At 34.4% G+C, this 23,928-nt stretch overlaps 2 protein-coding genes across 2 annotated transcripts in view; both read right to left on the reverse strand.

The window, feature by feature from the left end:
* Positions 1 to 1,589: 1,589 nt before the first annotated feature.
* The window catches only part of LOC132204399 (uncharacterized), a 29,486-nt gene continuing 7,147 nt past the window's right edge, over positions 1,590 to 23,928 (reverse strand). Inside the window, exons 3-14 of the mRNA XM_059632890.1 lie at positions 10,663 to 10,740; positions 10,517 to 10,611; positions 10,364 to 10,459; positions 9,802 to 9,951; positions 9,157 to 9,232; positions 3,858 to 4,054; positions 3,655 to 3,799; positions 3,266 to 3,511; positions 3,091 to 3,215; positions 2,905 to 3,028; positions 2,442 to 2,757; positions 1,590 to 2,251 (exon numbers count right to left, since the gene is read on the reverse strand). Coding sequence (XP_059488873.1) covers positions 2,016 to 2,251; positions 2,442 to 2,757; positions 2,905 to 3,028; positions 3,091 to 3,215; positions 3,266 to 3,511; positions 3,655 to 3,799; positions 3,858 to 4,054; positions 9,157 to 9,232; positions 9,802 to 9,951; positions 10,364 to 10,459; positions 10,517 to 10,611; positions 10,663 to 10,740 — 1,884 coding nt within the window. The 3' untranslated portion in view covers positions 1,590 to 2,015. The remainder of the gene's footprint in view (positions 2,252 to 2,441; positions 2,758 to 2,904; positions 3,029 to 3,090; positions 3,216 to 3,265; positions 3,512 to 3,654; positions 3,800 to 3,857; positions 4,055 to 9,156; positions 9,233 to 9,801; positions 9,952 to 10,363; positions 10,460 to 10,516; positions 10,612 to 10,662; positions 10,741 to 23,928) is intronic.
* Positions 3,989 to 5,270, reverse strand: LOC132204400 (uncharacterized). Its single transcript, XM_059632891.1, has 2 exons — positions 5,116 to 5,270; positions 3,989 to 4,860 (listed from the first exon to the last, which is right to left on the reverse strand). Exon 2 carries the CDS (start codon positions 4,858 to 4,860, stop codon positions 4,321 to 4,323), a length of 540 nt encoding a protein of 179 aa, XP_059488874.1. The 5' UTR covers positions 5,116 to 5,270; the 3' UTR covers positions 3,989 to 4,320.

Genomic DNA, 23,928 nt, shown 5'->3' on the forward strand with positions numbered 1-23,928 from the left:
TATTTTGTTCTACAGACTTTGGGCTACATTTTTTTGTATATCACGAAAAAAATCCAAGGTGTGCTTCTTTGCGAAAATTGCGTTTGAAATTGAAATTTGCTAATTAGTGACCTTGACCTTTGACCTACACAAAAATTATCAACAGCAAAGTTGTCGGGCGTAAAAAGATACGTCTGGTGGTGAAAAGAGCATTCATTTATTCTCATTAGTAGCAAAGATATTTAATATTTTCTGTTTTTGGAAAAATCCAATTTCCCGGAAAAGCGCTCCATATTTTAAGCTGAAAATTTAGGAGAAGCTACCTTTCAACAACCCCAACAACATATGTAAAAATCAAAATGGTAACTTTTTCACTGCCAATTACACCTCATCCTTTCCCGATTTCACCCTGAAACGTTTAAAAATTAAATATTTTATTCAAACTGCACGCCAAACTTTGGGTGGGTCCGAATATCAGAGAAACGATTCTAGAAACGCTTCTGGAGAAACGATTCTCGAGAAACGATTCTCGAGAAAAGATTCTCGCGCAAAGATTCTCAAGGAACGATTCTTTAGTTGAATTTTAAAGGTAGAAACGATCCTGGAGAATCCTTGCGCGAGAATCTTTTCTCGAGAAACGTTTCTCTAGAATCATTTCTCGAGAAACGTTTCTCCAGAATCGTTTCTCTGATATTCGGACCCACCCTTTACTTTTTTCGAAGTAAACCATAGTCGAGAATCACTTCTCAAGAATCACTTCTCGAGAATCGCTTTGCGAATCAATTCTCTCATATTCGGACCCACCCACTCTTTTTTTAATGGCTTATATGGTGCGATATTATTAGAAAAAGGGCACTCAGACGTAATCCACCCTTTTTACAATTGGGTCAAAGAAAGATAGGAATAAGAATTAAAGAAATTCAAAATTTATTTACAAGTTTGCCATGAAATGAATAAACTCCTATTCTGTGGTATAAAATCTATGCATGGACACAAAAGTTTTATGCCAATTAATAAAACGCTTGTTACTCGGCTCTACCCTAATAGCCGGCAATTGCTACGTAGAAATTAACATTTATTCCAGCTTCTAATATCCATAATTCAAAAATTTATGCTGTAGAATTTCACGACTCAAGATTGGATGATTCATGGTGAGGGGTGAATTGATATTGAAGTCAGATTTTCCTCCATGGAATTATTGAAATTGAAAGGAAATAACAATAACTATTAAAATGAATTTGTAAAAAGTTTTATATGCAATTGCCAATTTTGAATAAAAATTTCAGTCATCTCTTGTAAAAATGTAACCTTAAATAATTTATATAATTGTCAGCCTAAAGGCAAAATTATAAGTCATTCGTGCCACCGTCCCTACATTTTTTATTTTTAATTTCCATCTAAAGGAATATTCAGTCCTTGTCTCAGCCACCTCCAATTTTTTGTTCTGAATTTTTTGTCTATGCAGTATTTAGTCCTTCGCGTCTCCGCCTCCGCGAAAAATACTTGAATTTTCCGTTTTTAGGCAATATTATTGTTTCCTCCGTAGCCTGACACTAAATAGAAATAATGATTAGGAAAATATGAATGATGTTCTGAACGAAAAAAATAAATACAAAAAATAAACAAGATTTATTTTTATCCTTGTAAAATCTGATTAACAACATGTTGTGTATTAATAGTAAATCGTTTAATTTCTTCAATTTTTATTAATTTTAAGTAGAATTCTTGTTGGAGGCTTGTACGCAGTTGTCATAGCACTAAATAAAAATTCTCTCTTAAAAATTAAAACATAGTAGCCTCATGGAAAATAAATCGTAATACTCAACAAAATATATATCATAATAAATAGCTAAATATTTGTATAATTTTATCATTAAGTAAAAACTCCGCCATCACCTTTTTATCTCTCCATCAAGAGAGCGTTAAATAATTTGAGCACCAATATAACGCACTTACAATTCCGTGAAAATACATTTTAAATAAAGGCATTTTAGAGAGATTATCTGGCACTTTTGAAGTCCTCTAGAGCTCCGTATTCATCCCAGAGAGAACTTTTTCTGCTGAGTAGCACTACTGTTCCCACTTCCAGGCGATTGGTAATCACCCTTCCGCAAAATGGGACCTTGGCTTGTCTTTCTCTCTTGCACGGGGGTGTTGGGCAGCGAGTCGTCAGCAGCCGGGGTCACCACGAATCGCATTTTCTCTTTGCTGGGCTTCTGGGTGGGACTCGAACTTGGGCGACGGAATCCGTGTTTTGCTACCGGAGTTCCAGCTGAAATTAAAAATGAATTAACTTTCAAGCAAATTACAATAATTTTTTTAAAATGAAATAAAAATTATTTGGAATTTTTTTCTTCATTTTTAGACAAACAAATTTATTTTAATCCATTCTTCAAGTCAATTTAATTTAATTTTTCAGGTAATAAATTAAAAATCAATTGTTTTTTTTTTTTTATTTTTACCTGGAGAGTTGGTTTCAGTGATGGTGGCGAGTCCAACATTGGGAACCCTCGAGTTTGGTCTGCTGACGGAGTCTCGGCGTTTTGAAGGGGCCATGACGGTGACCGAGGTGCGACGGGGCACTGCAGAAAAGGACCTTCTCCTCATGGCAGCTCCAGTGGTTGGCATTGGCAGTGGGACGTATGAACGAGGTCTTTGTCCGGTCAGGGTGGCGTACAAGTCCTCCAGGTCGCGGATGTTGGGCCGCTCTTCAAGAGCGCCCGCTGAATTCGGAGACCAGGTGCTCTCGTTTCGACCTGGCGTTCCGCTGTACGTCATCTAGAAAATTTGTAATTTTTTTTAATTAATTTAAAAAAGTTTTCCATTATAACTTAAAAGTGGCCCAATTCCTCAGTTAGAGTTAAATTTTATTATAAATTGATTTTGAATTGTTTCCAATATTTTTTATAATTTTTTAAAACTTACATCATTGTGGCCGTTCATGAAACTCAATCTTCGTATTCTGTCCAGAAAACTGCTGTCTCTGGTCGCCTCATTTACAACAGCGTTTATTTTTTCCGAAGACATTCCAGCGAGCTCCTCTATAAGTCTGTGGAAATGTTTAACGTGTTATTTTTATTTCCAATTAATTATTTTTATTAATTAACTCACTGTTTGCCTAAATTTTTGCCCTCCTCTCCATGCATAGTCCTGTTGTAATCTCTCACAAACTTAATATCGTGTCTCCAGAAAACGTCCAGGTCGTCACGAGACGTCTTCGGCGCCACTTCTTTGATCTAATTACCGAAAATGTAGTTAAAATTATTAATTTAATATTAAAGCCTACTTTTAGAACAATAATTCCAGCAATAAAAATGCAGAGAATGTTCAGCAGAGTGAGACATAAGCTTATGGCTCCCAGGGCCGCTAATTCTGCAGGTTTGTGGTCCGAGTAAAGGTGATCGATCTTCGGAGACTCGGTTGCAGAATCGATGGCCCAGGCGGTTGCATTGTCTTTGTCCTGGAGCATGATGGCTTGGGGGTGATTTGGGTCTTTTGTCAACTCAACAACGGCCAAAGCCCACAGCAAACCCTAAATTTGTTATTTAAATAATTGAAATTTTATTAAAATCATTTTCAATAAAAATCTAATTTTTTTATCAAAGGCGAATTAAAATAAAATTAACTGGAGAATTTGGACAATTTGATTAAATATTAGTTTTAAATAAAACCTACGGCATTGACGGCGGGGGGCAGCAAAGAGGCCGAAATGGCCACTCCGACCAGCGACCCTGCGTTGCCTCCGAGCACCGAAAGGGCCACCCCAGCTCCAGAGGGCAGGGCAATCAGCACCCCAACCCACAAAGACCGCAGCAACCCTCTGGAATTTATATATAAATTATAATTTAATTTGAATTAATTAAATAAAAAAATCGGACCTTGCTTTCATTTCCTCGGTGGGCCAGGACGCATTCGGATCGTCGGGCCAATGATCAACTATGGAGGCGATGACCAGCCCAAATACAAATCCGATCACCAGACACATGAGTAGGCCGAACAACTCGTGAACAATGCCAACTCGCTGCAGTTGCCTGTCTCTGATGACGGTGCCAAATGTTCCGGCCAAAATTGGACCCTGTATAAAATTATTTTCAAATTTTTATCATTATTAAAAACACTGAAATTAAAATAAATATTAAAATTAAAGATCCTCTCCGGTCAAGTGTATATTGCTCTCTATTCTGAAATGTGACGAACACAAATAACTTTTATTTTTGCTTTCATTTTGTTTTCAGACTTCAAAAAAAAATAATTCTTATTTGAGGGTAAAAAAACTGTCTTCATTTTGACATAGCAGCAGTTGTGCTTGCTTGACCAGCCGCACTTGAGTTACGACTGTTCTTAGGACTCCTCGTCGTCCTTCTCGTCGTCCTTTTCATCTTCGTTGTCGTCTCCACCGACCTTTTGTAACACTCTGCGACTTTCAACTTGTTCGTAGAAGTCTCGTTTCATCTTTTTGAGCACATCCCTAGCCTTTCCAAGGTTTTCTTTAATCTTTGGTGAAATTGACGTGTTTTTCAATTTGGCTGTGATCTGGCTGAGGAGAATCGACGACGTTTCCTCTAGTACTTCCTGCTGAGTACCAGCATCCTCCTTGGCGCGGTACAACTTGTTGGAAAGAGTCCTGAGGCCACTGCTGCTCAGGTGCTGTAGAATAACTTCTTTCTCGCAGTCTTCGAGGGCCACTTTTAGATTGACGAACAGAGTCGCTCGCCTCTGATCATTGTTCGGCCATGACCGTGGGCCTGAGGTTGAAGCGCCTGTCCGAGACGTTGAAGGGTTCGTCCCAAGATGGATCGTTGTCGTGCCAAACTGGCAAGAGCCAAAGATATGCTCCATCATGCTGGAAGACCTTCTTTTCCCTCGGCCTTGTTTCGGCATCTGCAATTAAAAAAATGCATTATTTTCTCAGAATTCATTTTTTTTCTCTTTAAATACAGGATCTTTGACAAGTATTATTCTCCATCAAAAGTCCCAAAGCAAAACTCCAGACAATTAATTCACCATGCTCTTTTTCTTAATTTGGTGCACATTGTTAGGAACAAAATTCTTTTACTGAGCTAATCATCTGCTTTTTCTTTAACAATTTTTGCGTTTAATCCTTAGGATGACCTAGATAAATTAAGATTCTTTTACCTTTTATGATAGTCCTTGACACTCTGGCTAAATTCCTCAATGGATATCGAACTAGGTTGACAATTTGTGGTAGCCAAATGTGCTTCTGTTTGTTTTCGATGCTTTTTGAAGAGCTGGTGCTGCCTTGCTTTGTGAATTGTGACGTCACGCGGTTTCTCTTCTCTTATTGGCTGAGCTCATTTTGAAAGTTCTATTTTTCGCCGCTAGATGGCCGCTGCATTCACCAAAGCAGAAAGCAAGTATTATTCTTTCGGCTACACGTGTGTTTATTTTTGTTTTTTCCGCGACACCGCGAGTAAAAATATTTTATTATTGAGTAGCCCACTTTGGCTGTCCCATATACTTTTCCAGCTGATCCGCATTGACAGTATGTTTCTTTGTTCCGTCCAAGTTTACGATCAGGAAAGCATTTGGGCCTAATTGTTTTTTAATCTTATAGACTGTCGAATCTCTTTTCGGTGCCAATCCAGCTGCAAATTTCTGAGCCCCTTTTGAAAGAGGGTGAATTTCTCTCAACACCAGATCACCCACCTGGAAGGTATGATGAATCCGGTGTTTGTTATACTGTTTGGACCGTTTTTGTTTTGCATCCTGCAAATTTTTCTTTGCCGAAATATACACTTGTTTTGCATTTTCCAAAATTCTTTTTACGGATTGATTTGTAATTGGTGTTTGTTCTTCCAAATTATCTTCTATTTCAAATGGTGAAATTGTTTCTCTGCCCAAATGGAGAGCATTGGGTGAAAATCCTGTCGAGTCATTCGGAGTAGCTCTGATAGCTGCCATAAACATTTGCAACTTTTCATCCCATTTTGCATGATCTTCACAGAAAAGTTTAATTTTTTGCTTTATTTCTTTGTTAACCCTTTCTGAAAAGTTGCTTTGTGGTCTGTAAGGAATGTTCAATTTTGCTTTAATGCCCAATTTTTTACAGGTCGCCGACCAAAGTTTAGCTACAAATTGTGGGCCTTGATCCGAAACGATTCTTCGATACCATCCGTTTCTTGAAACGAAGTCTATGAGCCTATCCACTATTACTACACTTGTTGCTGTACGAATTGGAAACGCCTCACACCACTTGGTGTAAGTATCTAAGATAACAAAAATGTAGCAATTTCCTCTGCTTGTTCTCGGCAATTTTCCGATGAGGTCAACATGTAAAGTTCGGTTCATTTTCAATTCAGGATTTGCTGAATATAGTCCGTACTTTTTGTGTGAACGTTGCTTCACTGTAGCACACTTAATACAGCCTTGTACATATTCTTTAATATCTTTTCTCATGTTTCGCCAGGTAAATTGTTGTGAAATCTTCTGCCAAGTTTTCTTATGGCCATAATGTGCGGACAAAGGGTGGTCATGATATGCCTGCAAAACTATTTTCCTCATATGTTCCGGCACCACAATCAACTTTTTGTCACCTGATTTGAGGTAAACAATATTATTTTCCAAGGAATATTTTGTTGATTTATGTGCTAAAATTTTGCTTTTTATGTGTTGCAGTACTGGGTCTTTTTCCTGCTCTTGAAACCACTCGTCCAACGTGGTTGGAAAATCTCCGAAGCTGTTTAGCTGCACAAAGTAGGAATGTAAAAATCTCCTTAACTCAGCCTTGGAAGGCTTGACCAGCTTAGAGAGAAACTGCTTTTTTCTCCACTTTTTGTGTTTACGAAATTTACACGTCGTGCAAGTGTTGCACTTGCATGGATTTGCCTTCCTTTTGGTTGGTTCAGACTTGTCATTTTTCAACCCTAAACTTGTATCAACTTTATTTAACTTCTTTTGGATTTTATTTCTAATTCCTTTTTGTTTTCCAGTTTTCACATTGAATGCTTGGGTTGATTGGATGCTGTCTGGATGGGTGCACTTAAAGCATTTGTGCATCACTGGTGACATTGTCGTCGTGTCAAACTTCACCTTGTTCTCCAACGGTTCATCAATGGGAATCATTTCTTCGTTTACTGTATCCAACAGCTGATCTTCTTCCTTTGAAACGCAAGGGTTTCGAGACAGCGCGTCAGCCAATGCGTTGTCCTTGCCACGCCGGTACGTGATTGTCGCGTTTAAAGGCGAGATTTTCATACACCACCTGCGCAACCGACCTGGTGGGTCCGGATTATTATAGATGTGATAAATTGCAGAGTGATCAGTTTGGATTTCAATTGACTCACAGTAATGTAAATATTGCCAAAATTTATTAACTGCCCAGACTATTGCCAAAAACTCTAACTCACTGGCACAATAACTTTGCTCCGCCTTTGAGCATGTTCTGCTGGCGAAGGCAATTGGCCTTAATTTATTGTCATGATATTGTGCCAAGCAAGCACAACTGCTGCTATGTCAAAATGAAGACAGTTTTTTTACCCTCAAATAAGAATTATTTTTTTTTGAAGTCTGAAAACAAAATGAAATTTTGTAAACAACATTTCCTGATTATTGTGATGATTTTTTTTCTATTCTCTATGTTTATTGTACGAAGTTAGCAATAAAAACAAAGAGAATTAGGTAAATACAAATGCAAATAAACTTGTTTATTTTGGTCAAACACAAACAAAGAAAAAAAATTTTTACAAATTAAAGCACAAGAATAATAAATAAGAAGTGACAAATTTAAACTCAAAAAGCAAAAAAAAGAAATCTTAAAAGTCTACTACCCAGACCAGAGATTTTTTGCTCTGTGTGATTCAATTGTTTTGTATTCTTTTCTGATGTGACCAAAATAAATGATAGTCTCTTCCCAGCCCGGCAAGGCAACACTGCGTGTTTTAATTTCTCCGACACCTAGGTTAGGGCGTGAGGGTTAACCGGCAGGGTAGGCAGGGTCGTAAAGGGGAGTAAGGCTCGGGCAGCGGCTTTGGTAACTCGAAGCCCCCCGGAGAATCAAATAAAGAATAATTATTTGAGAATAAAATTAATGAGCACCACTATGGCGGCCCGGGAATAAGGCGCCGTATTGTTGGAGTTCAAATTGTCAAACCAAAAGTCTTTGCCGAGCGCATCAAAGCTCTTTACATCAGCCCCCAAAGGGGTGAGATGGGCCGTAGACACGTTTGACGCGCGCCGTAGGGGACCCTAGACCCCAGACGGACGTCGCAGAAAGATTGCTAAATTTCGAGTATATCTTGTGAAAACACTGATTGAAAATTCCAAACCGTTGCGTCTCAATCAAAAGAAAACCTAAATACGAGTGATTTGCGCGGAAAACGTGTGAGAATTGAATAGCCAATCAGATCCATAAGTTTGTTCCAAAAACTGCAGGTTTTTGTCACTTGTGGCGCTGCGATCGCTGATTTTGCCAAGTTTTCTGCATCGCCGTGGGGCACGAGTGGCAAAATCAGCGATCGCAGCGCCAATGTGACCAAATTCTCTAGTTTTTGAAACAAACTGATGGATCTGATTGGCTACTCAATTCTCACACGTTTTTCGCGCGAATCTCTCGTATTTAGGTTTTCTTTTGATTGAGACGCAATGGTTTGGAATTTTGAAACAGCGTTTTCAAAAGATATGCTCGAAATTAAGCAATCTTTCAGAATAAAGAGCAATAAAAATGACCGGAGTGGTTCTTTAATATAAATTAATTTAGACTTTTAGAAGCAGGTGAATAAATTTTAAACAATTAACTGTAAAAATTTAATTATTTATTGAATTTTGAGGGAAAGATAAAAATTTTCCCTTAAATAGTAAATAAAAATGTGTCTTTAAATGGATCCTTTTTTCGCCTAAAAAAAATTCCAACGCAAATAAAATGATATTTAAGCACTCTTACGTAGATAGCTCGAGCAATCATTTTATCTTTATAATTTGCACAGCTGAAATGCAAGAAGTGTCAGTCACACCAGACACACACACACTCGACGGCCAGACTGTTTTTTATGGTGCATCGTAAACTGTTATGCCCGGCGCTTTTCATTATACATAGGAGGTGAGTATTATTTTGCTCAAGGCAAAGACACCAGCCGCGTGTTTAATTAAATTTCAGCGAATTCTCTCGCGGGGTGAAAAGAAAGAATAAAATAAATAAATAAATGGGTCCGTTTGACTCACCATCAGAGGCGATATCAACATGCTGGCGACCAGAATCACAGAGCTGTTTTCCACCAACCCAAGAGCAGCTACCAAACTGAAATTGAACAGACACAAATTTGACACATTCAAAAAAGTGATGTATAAAAGTTTTATAAAAAAAAAGGAAAAAAATTGCTGAACCGTTAATTATAATTATAAATTATAAACGTATCATTGTTGATAAAAATTGTTAGTGAAATTCAGAAGTTGGATTTGAATTAAAATAAAATTAAAAAAAAATCGGCTGCAGTTTCAGTAATCTAAGTAAAAATCATTTTTAATAGAATTCGAAAATCAATTATTACTTAAATCGAATAAATTTGATACACAAAACGCATAAATCATGCATAAAATAATAATTTATTTTTATTCTTTTATGAAAGTGAAGTAAAATTAATAAGAGATATAATGTTCTTCAGTTTGTGACTCAGTAGATATGTAAAGAGCTCTCAAGATCATGACAATAAATTCGATTGAGGCGCAGAAACTTGATGGAGAAGCGCAGCGGGAGGAGAGGTCGTATTTCACGAATTGCTTGCATAGAGGGAGGAGCACGCAAGGTTAATGGTGATAAATTTGTTTATTTATCTGACGGATAAATTGCTGCTCGATCGAAGAACTCACCCCGCCACCAGGAGCAGCATGCAGAAGTCAAAGGTGAGTTCGGCGTTGGCTCGGACCTGCTCCACCACCTGGGCCACCGTCAGCCGAGCACGCACGCTCGCCACGAATTTGCTCCACGCAGTCACCTTGCTTGGAGTTTCTTTCAATTTTCTTTAACAAATTACGAGTAAAATAAAATTATTATTATTTTATCAAAATCTATAATTCCATTTTAAAAGTAGTTTTAATTTTAATAATATTTATAGATAGTAATTAAAACGAAAAACTTATTTCTTAGACCAAAAGTCAATTTTCTTGAACAAAACAAACTAGGATAATGACTTAATTTTGTCTTGACTGCTGTAGAATTATAAAAATATATTAAAAAAAAAATATAAAGCAAAAATATAAAATTGATTAAATATATAAATATTAATTATGTTTTTTAAATGACAAATAAATAAAAAAAATTTAAAACTTGACAAAAAAAAAACTACAAAAGTTTAATGTATAATCGACATTTAAAGTAATTATTAAATTTTATTAAAATTAATAAATTCAATAATAATAAAAGTTTACGTACTCGTCAGAGCCAAACTCTTCCTCACCAGAAGACCCGTCTAGAGCAGTTGGCGATTCTTCCGATTGGCCTTCGTAATACAAACTACAGGGAATGACACTGCGGACAAATTTAAAGTTAAAGCCCGCAGATCGAACAAATTTTGCTACAAATTACCTGACAACCGAGCTGTATTTTTGGCCGATGCCGCAATCCTGAAGGCACTGCAGACATTCTTCGCAAGGCTCTCCGGAACCGGTGGAAAATATTACCTGGCAAAAGGGTCAAAACGCGGTTATTGACATCGATAAATTCCGTCTTACCTGATAAAAGTTGTTGTTTTTGCCAGGACACCAAACGGCGTTTTCAATTTTCAGTTTGCTCAGTACACTGGTGAGAATCTGCAAAAACAATATTTAAAAAAAAATTACTTCAAAAGAAATATTATTTAAGAGTATTTTAAATAATCGCTACATGCGGCGGCAAACTTAAGAGGGAAATAAATTTTATGGACTCATGAGGAGAAGAACGAGTTGCGATTTTCTTTTTACAAACAACATACGTCAAGCGGTTGATTTTGCTCTTGACATCTCAGCACCCACAACTGATTCAGTCAGATATATTGCGGAGGCGGCTCGTTATAATACCAAATAATTGAATCAAGCAAAGGCGCATGATATAAATTTAACAAGAACAGATCATCAAGACACGTTTTCAGTTGAAGAAGAAATTTTAAAAAAATTATTAATAATAAAGAGTGTCTTGCAAATATAAAAATTCCATTTTTGAGATCTTGATAAGTGGCTTAATTTTTTATATCAAATAATTTTCATGCAAAAAAATTACAAATCAAAGTTCACTTACAGGCATCCATTAATTTTCAAAAATTAAATTTAACCGTCCTCAACTTTTTTTAGTAGGAAGTCATTCCAATTCTTTAAACTTTCAATATTTATCTCTCTGTGATTAAGTTTGATTCTTGTAATAAATTGAGAAAATTATAATTTTAACAAATTATTATAGGATGTGTCACTTTTTGACGGTTTCCATCAATTCCAGCGAGACTCTTTGTAAAAATTGATAAATTTTCAAGATGGAACTGTTATTCAATTTTTTTATGGAGAATTTTTTTGAGACTTTTATAGCTGAAAAATAAGATAAAATACTTTACAGCCTGCCAATGTCAAGGATAACGCAGAATTAAACAGTTCATTTTTATTGCTTTAATTATCACTGATTATTTGCGTAATTCGCGATTAAATGGATCTAAGTAAATTAAACACCGTTTTGCACCGTTTTATAAAAAAACCTTTTTGCGCAGTTTGTTGTAAGTGTGAGTTTTATATAAATAAAAGATTTATGTCTCTCTCGCTCGGAAAGTTCATTAGTCGGCAAGCTAAAGGGCAGGATGTTTGTGGGATCTGCCGGCGTGTTTATGACTCTGTTAGTCTAGAGAGATAAACTTGATTGCACTTAAAATTAGTCGACGCGCACGTAATTCAAAACAGAGAGAACCGTCGACGCAAGCTGCTGGACAATTGAAGAAGAAAAATTGAATTTTCATTTAATCTAATTTGATAAATCTAATTTTGTAATCTTTTTAAAGTTGATTTGCATTGAGACATTGACGGATAAGGATAAAAAAAAACATGGATTAATAAAGAAACTAAATGTAACAAAATTCAAATTGCTTATTTTTTTTTAAAATCAACTTTATTTTTCTCTGATTACTTTGCCAAAATAAAATTGCCTTAATTTGAATTGATCTTTATAGTGAAAATTGGTTTTTAAAAACCCATTAATTCTGATTAACTGACCTTTTCAGGGCTTTTAATATGACCAATTAGGCATTATTTATCCTATTGGAAGAATCGAGAAGAAGAGGAAAATGATCGATTCAGTAAAGAAGCTGCACCGGTTGACATCGCATAAAACACAAATAACCTCGGAGTAAAGCAGCTTCAATTCTTTTCCTTCACACGCGGTTAATTTCTTCTCAATTAAGCATTTTTCACTCGCGATGCAGAATTTCAGAGGCGGCGAGTGCATTGGTCGGTGTGCGTGCGCGGTGCGCAAAGAGTTGCATTGACACATTTAATTGTGTGGTGCACTTGACTGCAGTCGACACTAAATGCAGTAGCAGAGGTCACGGCACACGCCAGCACACATGTGCTGCAGTGACAGATGGAAAAACAAGCAGCGCACTCGCCGGAGATCAAGGAAATTCGTCCAAGATATTGCGAAACTTAAATTCCATCTTGATTTATATACAAATTATTTAAAAGATTTTTTAATTTTTAAATTTAAAAAAGGGATAAATTTATTTTTGGATTTTTAATCATTGGAAAATTGTAATTATAATATAATTTGATTATATTCACCTGTTTTTTTTTTAAAAAAAATCCATATTTGATTATAATTTCGGATTAATTCTTCTAGAAAAAAATATAGAATTTCAAAATTTAATTAATCGAGAACAATTTTTTTCAAATTATTATTGGTTGAAATTAAAACTAATAATTCATTGATTTAATTTCTTCGAGAATTTCCATAAAAAATATCCAATATTGATTAAAATTTGGTCGTTTTACCAAGAGAAATAAAGAAAATTGAAAATTTTAATTAAAACAATCAATAAATCAATCACTGAAATTTTTGGCTCACAATTGGGCAAAGCTTACTTTTCCAGTGCTGAATGAAAATTTAATTTATTAAAATCCTTGAATTTTTTTCAAGAAATCTAGTTTTGTTTAATATTTTAATTTTAAGTCTTAAACTGGAGAAGAAAAATCGTGAAATTAAAATAAAAAGGAAATGCTAGTTTATAAATTTAATTTATTTAATTCGTCTCTTCTAGGAATAACTGAAGATTCAAGGTAGGCGCCATTATCTGTACTTTCTGCCTCATCTTTTTTCTCAACAAAAGTGACGGACATTCTCATCTCCGGTGCGCACCGGATAAAATTCTTAGATAATCTCCAGTGCAATCCTTGGACAACGCATCGCAGCATCGCAGGTGCGTGATGCGTTTTATTGCTCCTGATTCACGCGACTAATTAATTAAATGATGCAGCGAAAAGAACACGCCTCATCAATCCTCCCGTTTATGCATTCACAAAGGACCCTGAAACGCCTCGAGACGCTGGAGAAAATAAAGCATTTTTTATGAATAAAAGCATTCCTCACAATCAAGTGTTCAGGTGGATAATAGCAAAACAGCTGTGCAGAGAAGGAAATGGATAAAATGAACTTAAAACCGAAATTTAAATTTAATTAGAATTAAGTTATTGAACTTCGATAAGAGAAAATTAAAAAAAATTTAAGCAAAAAATGAATAAAATTGAATTTTTTACTGTTCATTTTGCTAATTTTTCAAATTGTTGCCTGAACATTTTGTAAAGAAAACGCACTTTTTAGAAGGGAAACATTATATTTCGACTAAACTGCACCGCCACTAGCAAAGATTTTGCTAAAACCTAAAACTTCCAAAAATAGAAAAGACCCCATTCGCCACTGTGAACTTCAATTTTCAATTGAAAGAAAATATAGTGAAAATGTCACTGGTTTTGCAAATGTAAAAAAAGTTTTTGGCTCGAATAAGAACTGATTTTTTTCATCAATGAAGTTTATCTTTATTTCATCTAATTCTACTGATTAAAATAGGAAAATTTAAAAAAATTTAAGTCTACGAAAAGCTTTTTTAAATTCAATAGCTGTAAACTCTTTTAATTTAACAATCGCTTCTGATTTTAATAAAATTTTTAATATTTTTGGTATTTATAACAAATTAATATTAATTTAGTATGTAAAAAAGAATAAAGAGTCTCAAAAAAGTAAAAAATTCTCCTTTTTGTGAGAAAAATTTTAATAAAATTATAATTTTGATCGTTCTAACACAATTCGCAAAGTGTATACAAACATTTCAATTGAACAAGAAAATTATATCCTAAATAAATAAAATTTAAAATTAGTAAAAAAAATTAAATTTTTCCTCATTAACCTAAATATAGCCAAAAAGTTAAGGATTTTATGTGTCGAAAATTTTGTTATCAAGCATGACTTAATTCAAATAAAGATCATTTTTATCAGTCGAACACACCTTTCCGGCTGTTGCGAATTTTTACAACCACTTTTGATAAAACTCGAATTAAAAGAGCGAATTTTCTTTTGAAATTTCCTTATTCCCCTCAAGGGACCTTTGCAAATCGCTCAACCGTTTTAGTCTGCCGATCGCTTTTGTTTTTTTGCGATGCGCGTTATTGATACATTTTGTCCCGCGGCTCGTAATTTTCGTGTTTTTTTTTTTTTGCCTCCGTTACCGGCGTCATTAAGCGGCTTCGCCCAACGGACAGGCTGACATTAAGCTTAATTGATTGATTTATTGCCGTGCGCGTCTCTCGAAGGATCGTCCGGCGATTATCTTTGCCCGGCTGATTGCATAAATGCGCGAATAATATAAAACGCGCGCGTGCAGCTATTTCAGAAGAGAGCAGCGCGATTCCTGGAAAATCGATGCTAATCTGCAGACGCAATTGAATGGTTTTTGTGCACATAGTAATAGTGGACGGGTGCGAATTCCGAGAAGGGCAATTTGTCCAGCAATTCATTCATCTCCCATTCATATATAAATGAAATTTGACAGTCACAGAAAAAATTCTAACAATTTAATGATACCTCTTATGAATGTAAAAATTTGCAAATGGTAATTAATAAATAATTTTAATTATTTTCTTTTTCAGAACAAGCGATGGATAAAATGGAGTGCTAAAGTGATTTAAATTCTAAAAAATTGTATTATAAATTTATAAAACAAATTTTTATGGGCATTTTTTTGATAGATTTAACCACTTTTTTTACGATACAAAGATGAAAGAATGCCATTCTGATTTTTTAGTATGTTGTTGGGGTCAACAAGAGCTTTGTCTCACTAAATTTTCAATATAAAATTTTGAGTACTTTTCCGGAAAAACGAAATATTGAATATCTTTGCTCCTGTTGAGAAAATAAGTATGTTCTTTTCACCTCCATACGCAACTTTTTATACCCGACAACTTTGCTGTTGAAAGTTTTTGTGTAGGTCAAAGGTTAAGGTCACTAATTTTCAAATTTCACTTTTTAAACACAATTTTCGAAAAGATGCCCCCCTCCGATTTTTTTGGGAGTATAGGAAAAAATGTAGCCCTGAGTGTGTAGAACAAAATACTTGATTTTTAGAATGACAAAATTTTTTAGTTTTCAAGATAAATTTAAATGAATATTAAAAAACAGCGAAAAATCGCTTTTCAGCAATAGGATCGAATTAATTTTCAAACGGCGATAACTCGGTTTCAGTGAGAGATACGTAAAAATTTGTAACGACAAAAAATGTTTCTAATTGATTTTCCTATCGAACAATGTATTGGTCATCCAGGTCAGGTCACTTAAGGTCATTGACCCCCGTGACCCTTGACCTTAAAAATGGTCTAGCAATAATTGGTGTAAACGATTTAATCATTTTTTGAATTTCTTTCAATATTTGTGATGAATGTTATGTTCACATTACATATATGTAATAATTTTTTTGGTGTTTTTAAAGTAGATTTTACTAGCTAATTTTTAATCAAAATAAATGTGAGGAAAATTAAATTTATAACTAAATTACTCCTTTTTTTTGTTTCAGAAAAAGAAAATTCCGATTCCTGTTTAATTAAAATTTTAGTAAATATATTAATATTTTTTTAAACAAATCGACAAAGAAACAACGAAAAAAAATGGCGTTTGATCAGAAACTTCAGAAGTTACGTCTCAAGATTAAGGTGTATAAATAAAGTACAGATAAGCCTTTAATCTGTAGAAATTGAGGTGTAATATCTTTAGTTTTAATTTATGAATTCTCACTTTGAAAATATTCTAATAACTATGATTTTTTTCATCCAGAAATAAATCAAATATATACTATATTTTTAATCTCGCCCCTTCCCCTCTAAAATCGTCGTTGATGGAAACATTAATGATAAAACTAGACAATGATCAACAATTTTATAAATTTTTAAAGGTTTCCAGACCCTTTAAATGGTTTTCCAGCCTTTTGAGCTTAAATTCAAAGCTAAAATCAGACTGTTCTTGTAAAAATTAAACTTTTTTCATAACACATAAATTGAATTGAGAATAAATAAATAAATTAAAAATTAAATTTGAATTGAGAAATATTTAAAATTAATTTTTGAGTGTTGATAGGAATCTTTTAAGAGACGATGATTTTTTTCCTCCTGTCAAAATGACTGACAATTGAATGCCCACCACTTTCCACTCTCACACCTTTGTAGATGTTTGAAGAATTAAAAGTCCAGTATGTGGACATGTGCCCGTTTGAAAGAAACGGGTATTCCATTATGTTTGTGCAGTGCACCTCGGATTTTGACGACGGCCATCAATATCGAAATGAAAACTTGGTAGAAAAAAATAATCCACGCAGCGGCAACTCCTCTTTTCATTTGCAGAGATGCTCTCTCTGTCTTTCAAAACAACATTTTTTTTTTATATTCACTGCTTCACTTTTTACCACCTGGGAACAAAGCGAGGCGCGCGCGTATTAAGATCCACGTATAGGGCCGCGGGCTGCCAAATTTATAAATGGGCCTGCGTCTCAGGGCACGGCCTTTTCGCACACACACCTTGCGTTCCTATAAAGTTGGTCTCATCATCTGGAACGGCAACAACTGTGCTGCCCTTTCATTCTAAAACCAGCGAGAGAGGCGCAAAAAGAGGGCAAAAATATTAAATTTTTTGATGTAGTAAATAAAAAGGTTTTCATTTCTCTATTAAGGAACAAAAGTTGCTTCAGTTTTTTAATTTGAAAGCAAAAGATTGAATTAATTGATTAAAAAATTAATTAATTAGTTGGGTTTTAGGGTCGATTTCCCTAAAAAATTACAATTTATGTAATAAAGTTGCAATTTTAAATTTAAATGGTATTCAAAATTCGTGGATAAAACTAAGTTTTTAAGTGTGCAATGGAAAAGTTTTGGATGCATAAAAGACAAATAAATATTTATAAATAACAATTTGTATTTATATTCAGAAATAAAATATAAAATTAAAATCAATCAACTACATATTATTGTTTTCTTTTTTATTTGAATTCAAATTTATCTTTGTGTAATAATTACTTGTTTCATATTAATTATTCGTTCCTATTTAAATATAAACCATTCTGCTAGCTTTCATCGTTTTGTTGTAAATAACTATAAAAAAAATACTAAAAATTAAACTTCCAAATTTAAAACCAAGTTTCCAAATGTAATTTTACCTCTACTTGTTCCCCTTTTATGTTGTTTTGAAATCCAAGTTTTTTTTTTAATTTTGTAATTTACTCATTTTTTACGCCTCTCTTGCTTGATTCAGAAGTGAGCAAAGCCAGTGACATAATAAATTGAATAAAAAAGGAGAGACTACTTGAACGAAGCGTTGTTGTATTATATTCGTTATCTGCGCGTTCACTCTGTGCCGAGATGTTTTGCGCCGCCTGCCGCCTCCCTCGCTCCGCGCCTCTTTCTTTTTGCAAAACTCTTCGACAATAAATAAACTCTCGGCGCAGAAACGAATCGCGGCGGCAATAAATTCGATTTCGGCTTTAAAGGTGCGGAATTTGACAAGTGTGGGTCGACACATTACTTCGCGACCGCCGAAAACACGCACTAATTGGACCGAAATTTAAGAAGATCTCGATTTTACGACCAACACCGTTTTTCATCTGGATTCGGTTACGTTTTTGCAAACAATTCAAATTAATACAGTGAAAAATTCCTTTATCTTTAAAATCTCATTTTGTGAAACTCACTTGATCCAATTTTATGATGCGAGAATTACACAATCTCGGCGCGGAATCGAAAATAATAAAATCCGAAAGCAATGTCTGCATGAAAAGAGAGACGCTCCGGACTATTTTAAATAAAGTAAGGCAGCCGAGCCTGGCGTTGCCAGAGGTGTGTACATTTATATTTCTAGATGTATATTGGCCATTGTTAAGAGAGCAGAGGAGCCGCCGAGAAATATAAAAGAGCGCCAGAAAGAAAAAGAGCAAAGGCATCTCATCATCGCAGCGAAAGAGAAAGATAGATAGGGCTGATCATGTAATAACACACTCGAGACGAAAGAATTATGGCAGCGATCAAACCAAACTCATTTCCAAAGGTTAAAATAATGCATATTCCTATCCAAAACAGAGTTTTTTCGGCAAAAAACTATTAAAAAAAATGATAGAAATCCTACAATTTTGTTTCTAATTTTTCAGTTTCTAAAAAGAAATGATTAATTTTGTCTAAATTTTGATGAATATATCCTCAACTTTCAATAATTAAGCTAATTCAATCTTTATTTTTTATAAAACAATTTTATTTTCAAAACTGGTTATTTTAAACATATTTTTTGTGCAATGGGGGATAGAAATTTTCAGTCTTTGTTTGACCTTTCGTCTGGGTCAATGACCTCTGACCTTTAAGTTAGCCAAAATAGTTGAAAGGTTCATTATCTTCAAATTATCACCGAGGAAATTAAATTATCTTTAGCCACATTAATGTAAGAGCTGTTTTTTGGTAAAACCTTTTGTTTCTATGGCAGCCATATTTGAATTTGAGAAAAACAAATGAAAACTTTCATTGCTAGGGTTGCCAATGATAAAGTTTATTCACTGAAAATATTTCTTAAAGTGATGAAAAAACAGAGCGCTTGATGATTTTCAGTTAAATTTTTACGCTGTCCAGTTATCAAAGAAAAATTATTTGGCCGAAATTATATACGATCAAAACGATTGATGAAATAATTTAAAATAAAGCGAGAAATTGTTACCTCAATAGCGTTTTTTTTTTAATTGTGCTAATTAACAAAATAATTTGAATTTATGAAGAGGATTTTGTTGCTCTCATCATAAACAGTTTTTAAGTTTTATTAAATAAGGAAAAGTGTTAAAAAAAATCTGTATACTTGCACTTGAGGATGATTATTGTGTCGACGCCCATCTGCAAGTCAGGAAATTATACAGACTTGTATATGCCATAAGATTCACAGCCTATAATCATCTCATAATTTAAGCTGCACGCTTTACCAAAGGCCTTTCATTTCCAACAAGCAAGTCACTACCGAATTTTTCAAAAGCATTGCTAAGCAGATTCGCTTGCAGAGCGCAATCAAATTCATTGCACTCGCTTAGTCGGTGCGCAGGTTCAATGCATTTTAAACAGATTGTAAGGCCAAGTCCTTTTAAGGCGTCCCTTTTAACGTGGGAAAGTGCAGTGAGAATTAATGCAATGCAAAAAAATGAGTGAAAATCAAACGTCAAAAATAACTAGTTTTATTGCCCATTAATTAAAATTTCAATTTATTTTCGATTCGAGACTGAATTTTTCAAATGAAAATTTAATTTTTTTCGTTTATATTTTGAAGCTCAAATTAATGTAATGGAGTATCTTGAACTTTTGTTCTTCCCCGTGCATTTTCTGATTTACAATTCATTGAGCGATTTTTTTGTTTTATTCTCGGCTGCGAAACTGGATCGAAATAACTCTCTCGGCTCTGCACCGCACGCGAGAATAAAAGTGCGCATTTTAATGATAATGAGAGCGACTGCGGCCAACAACAATTGTCTTCTGCTTCTCCGGAGGACGGCATTGTTTGTGTTTATTTACAAGGCAATTACGGCTGTGCATGCACTGATTTTATGTAACACAGCAGCTGCATGCAATTCATTTACATCTTTCACACACAGATCGTTTTATACAGCTTGGGATTCTTTCAAGCTACTTCTTGTTACACACTTGCGGATCGAAAAATACCTTTTGATTCGGAAGTAGATTTTTCATTGGAAGTTTAAATATATTCAACGTCTCAATCACTACTTTGATGTAGTTTCGATTAGGTATTCAAAGTAGTGCTCATTCGAGGAAAGGAATTAAATTGTAGAAAAACTTTAATTGACAGTGAGTTTAGCTTGGAATTTAGACTCTGAATTTTAATTTTAAATTTAATCAAAGGAAATCGGAGTGTTCCAAAACAGGTAATTTTTGAATAAAATCGTTACTTTAAGAGAACAAAATTGTACAATTCAATGATAATTTATCTCTTCAATTTTTCAATTATTTCTATTTTCTACATCAACAAAAAGATCATAAATTTTATCCATTTAAAGTTAATATTTCTTTTTCCTAAATGAACTGAAACTAAATAGCAAATATAAAAATAATTTTACTTTAAAATCAAAATAATTGTAACCTTTCAAAAAATAAAAAGAATCATATCAAAATTTGATACAATTTTAATTTAAACATATTTTATTTTTTATGATGTGCAAATCAAAAGTAAAAATATTCGTGACTTGCAACATTTTATAAAATTAGTGAGATAAGAATTTGTCCTTCGATGTTTTTTAAATCATTTTCTCACGCATGTCAAAAAGCGATCGAGAGCAGAGGAACTTTCAAGCTATCTCTGCTGAGGAGGCAGCGAAACATGTTTAAATTTAGAACGGCGACGACCTTTCTTTATTTTGAAGCTGCTTTTTAACATTGGCCAGGCCGCTTTGTCTGCTTTAATTTTTTTTTTATCTTTTTCATTTTTTAGTTTTTAGATGGTATCGAGTTAAGGTTTAATTTCGAACTTAAGCAAACAGAGGCACAGCTGCTGCAACTTCCTCTTCTTATTCTTCTTTGTTTTATAATTCAAAAATAGAGCTGCAAATTGACTTGCAGTCTTGCCAAATTCCAACCTCGCCCGCCTGCCGTTCACTCTGTGCAAAACGGCTTTTCTTATGGCCGCTCATTGCAATGAAAATTTGCAGGGCGCTTTGTTTTTCGGGACATAAAACGTAAGAGTGCTTTGCAAATTCCAATTTGACTTGCGGAACAATAATATGTTGCGCATTCCGAAAGTTTAATCGCTTTTTTAAAATATTTAAATTGTCCGCCTTGAGCTGCAAATCTCTTTCAATTGCTTCAATTATTTGAGATGAACTTCTGCGAGACTCAATTGTTTGCGAGCGAATTTTTTCAAGAGAGAGAAAAAGAAAACACCGCATCTATTCGACTTTTCACCTGTTGTAACCGTGATAAATCTGTATAAGAAATGATAGTAATTTTATTATTTTAATCAATATGTTTTACATGTAATTATTTATTTGATTATTTATTGATGGTAAAACTTCCTAGATTCTGGAAATTCAATATCAATTTTTAGTAACTAAAATACTGTCGGATTTCCTAAACAAATTAAAATTAATTAAAAAATTTTTAAGCGAATTGATTAAAAAATTAAATATTAAATGAATGATATTTCGTGGTGATTTGAATTGAAAGTCGGCTTTTCCTCGATGAGCTTTGAGTTGTGTATTGTTTAAGAATAATGCACAATATTTTCTTAAACAGTAAACAACTCAAAAAACCCATCGAGGAAAAGCCGAATTGCAATTCAGATCACCATTAATCAACCCTCGGCCGTGAAACGTGAAATTCTACCATACAATTCAATGAAATTGTTGAATTTTTGGAAAAACTCTTTTATTAAAAAAAAAAAAAAAAAAATGGAAAATTCTTCAATCTTAAATGAAAAATCAGTCATTTTGAAAATTCTATTGCAATGAAACACATAAATAGTGAGGCAAGTGAAGAATTTTACAAAAACTTTCTTTTCTTATTCATTTTTGAACTCAATTTTCAACAGAGACTAAAATTTAAAAAAGTCAATTCACGAAAGTGTCCTATTAAAATTTGCATTAAAGATGCACTCCGGTCAATTGTATTGCTCTTTAGTCTGAAAGATTGCTAAATTTCGAGTATATCTTGTGAAAACACTATTTGAAATTTCCAAAACGTGGCGTCTCAGTCAAAAGAAAACCTAAATACAAGTGATTCGCGCGAAAAACATGTGAGAATTGAGTAGCCAATCAGATCCATCAGTTTGTTCCAAAAACTACCGAATTCGGTCACATTGGCGCTGCGATCGCTGATTTTGCCACTGATGCCCCACGGCGCTGTGCAGAAAACTTGGCAAAATCAGCGATCGCAGCGCCAATGTGACCAAATTCTGTAGTTTTTGAACAAACTGATGGATCTGATTGGCTTCTCAATTCTCACACGTTTTTCGCGCGAATCTCTCGTATTTAGGTTTTCCTTTGATTGAGACGCAACGGTTTGGAATTTTCAAATAGTGTTTTCACAAGATATGCTCGAAATTAAGGCCTGCTTATTGACATCTACAACTCCTGTTTGCGGCAAATCGGCCCGAAATTTTTGGACCCAGGTTTTTTTATAGATTCCTACCTATCAGTAGAGTTGATTGCACAAAGAAAAATGGGGGGTAGCGCCGAGTATTCTTGAAATATGATTTTTTGAATTTTTACATTGCGTCTTATGGAAATTTTTGTTTTTGGTGATTAAAAAAAAACTGCCCGAAATTTTTTGCTCAAAATTTCACAAAATGATAAGCGAATGACCCTAAACAGATAAGCAGAAAAAAATTTGAGGGTTCATGGGGCAAAAAAATTAACATTGGGCATATGTGCGATCAAAAAAAAACCTCTTTGGTACTCTTAGCATTGCAATAAGGAGTCCTTAAGCAATCTTTCAGAATAAAGAGCAATACACTTGACCGGAGACGATCTTTAAATATTTCTTTAGTCCTGATTAGGACAATTATTTGTAAACCTAGATTTTGAAAACTTGGCAGCATGAAAATCAGGTCTGCAATATTGAAACGGTCCAATTTGAAAAAAAAAATAATGGAAAGAATTAAAAAAAAATAAAACAATTTACAAACCTGAGACGACATAAGACGCTAGTGTTTCTTACTTGATTAAACATAAATTAACCAGTAAATTTTTTCATGAAATCCACCTCAGAATTAAGGTTACATTTCAAGACGATTGAAAAATTATCGGATGCCGCCACTGGGCGCGTCAATCGAATCAAAATCCAGTCGACTTACGCATCGCCAAAAGCAGATTGGAATTAGGGTTGACCCGCGTGTCAAGCGGGCCGCACCCTGCTGCCGACTTGCTTTTGAAAAACAATGGACCGGGGGTGCTGCAGGTGTTGTTTTTTTTATTCCGAGTCGCGGATGAGCTCATGCTCAAGTGGCTCAGATGATCACCGAATTGCTGGGTCATCTACCTATACGGCGCGCTTGCACTAATCGCTCCGGGCGGGTTATTAATATATTAACAGGACACGCGGTGCATAGCCGACGAAAATCTAATATCACTCAGGTCGCTGCTTTTTGTTTGTTGATGAGCCGCCGAGACCGACGGACCAAAGATCTCAAGCGGATTTTATTATTTGGTGTGTTATTCGTCTGCGCTGCGCGTTTTGTGTGTTCACAAAAATCTCTGCCAAGTCATGAACTCAGTGAGTGAACCAACTGCCCGCGAGGAAAATCCAAAGATTGCGCACTAGATCGCGGGAGCAAAAATGAATTCATCTTTGAAATTTTTATGCTGTTAAAAATATCCTCCATGGGTGCTAATTTTAAACAAAAAGAAATGTTTAAAAATTGAGAACACCGCCCTGAAGAATAATGTGTTTTAAATTTCATTTATATATTAGATTTCAATTAACTACTAAATA

The sequence above is a fragment of the Neocloeon triangulifer genome, unplaced genomic scaffold (genome assembly GCF_031216515.1).
Source record: "Neocloeon triangulifer isolate White Clay Creek 2 clone unplaced genomic scaffold, ASM3121651v1 ptg000022l, whole genome shotgun sequence".
Classification (NCBI taxonomy): domain Eukaryota; kingdom Metazoa; phylum Arthropoda; class Insecta; order Ephemeroptera; family Baetidae; genus Neocloeon; species Neocloeon triangulifer.

What these genes read in the sequence shown, in the direction of transcription:
- LOC132204400 (XM_059632891.1), bottom strand. Translation starts at nt 4,860, where the DNA reads ATGCCGAAACAAGGCCGAGGGAAAAGAAGGTCTTCCAGCATGATGGAG.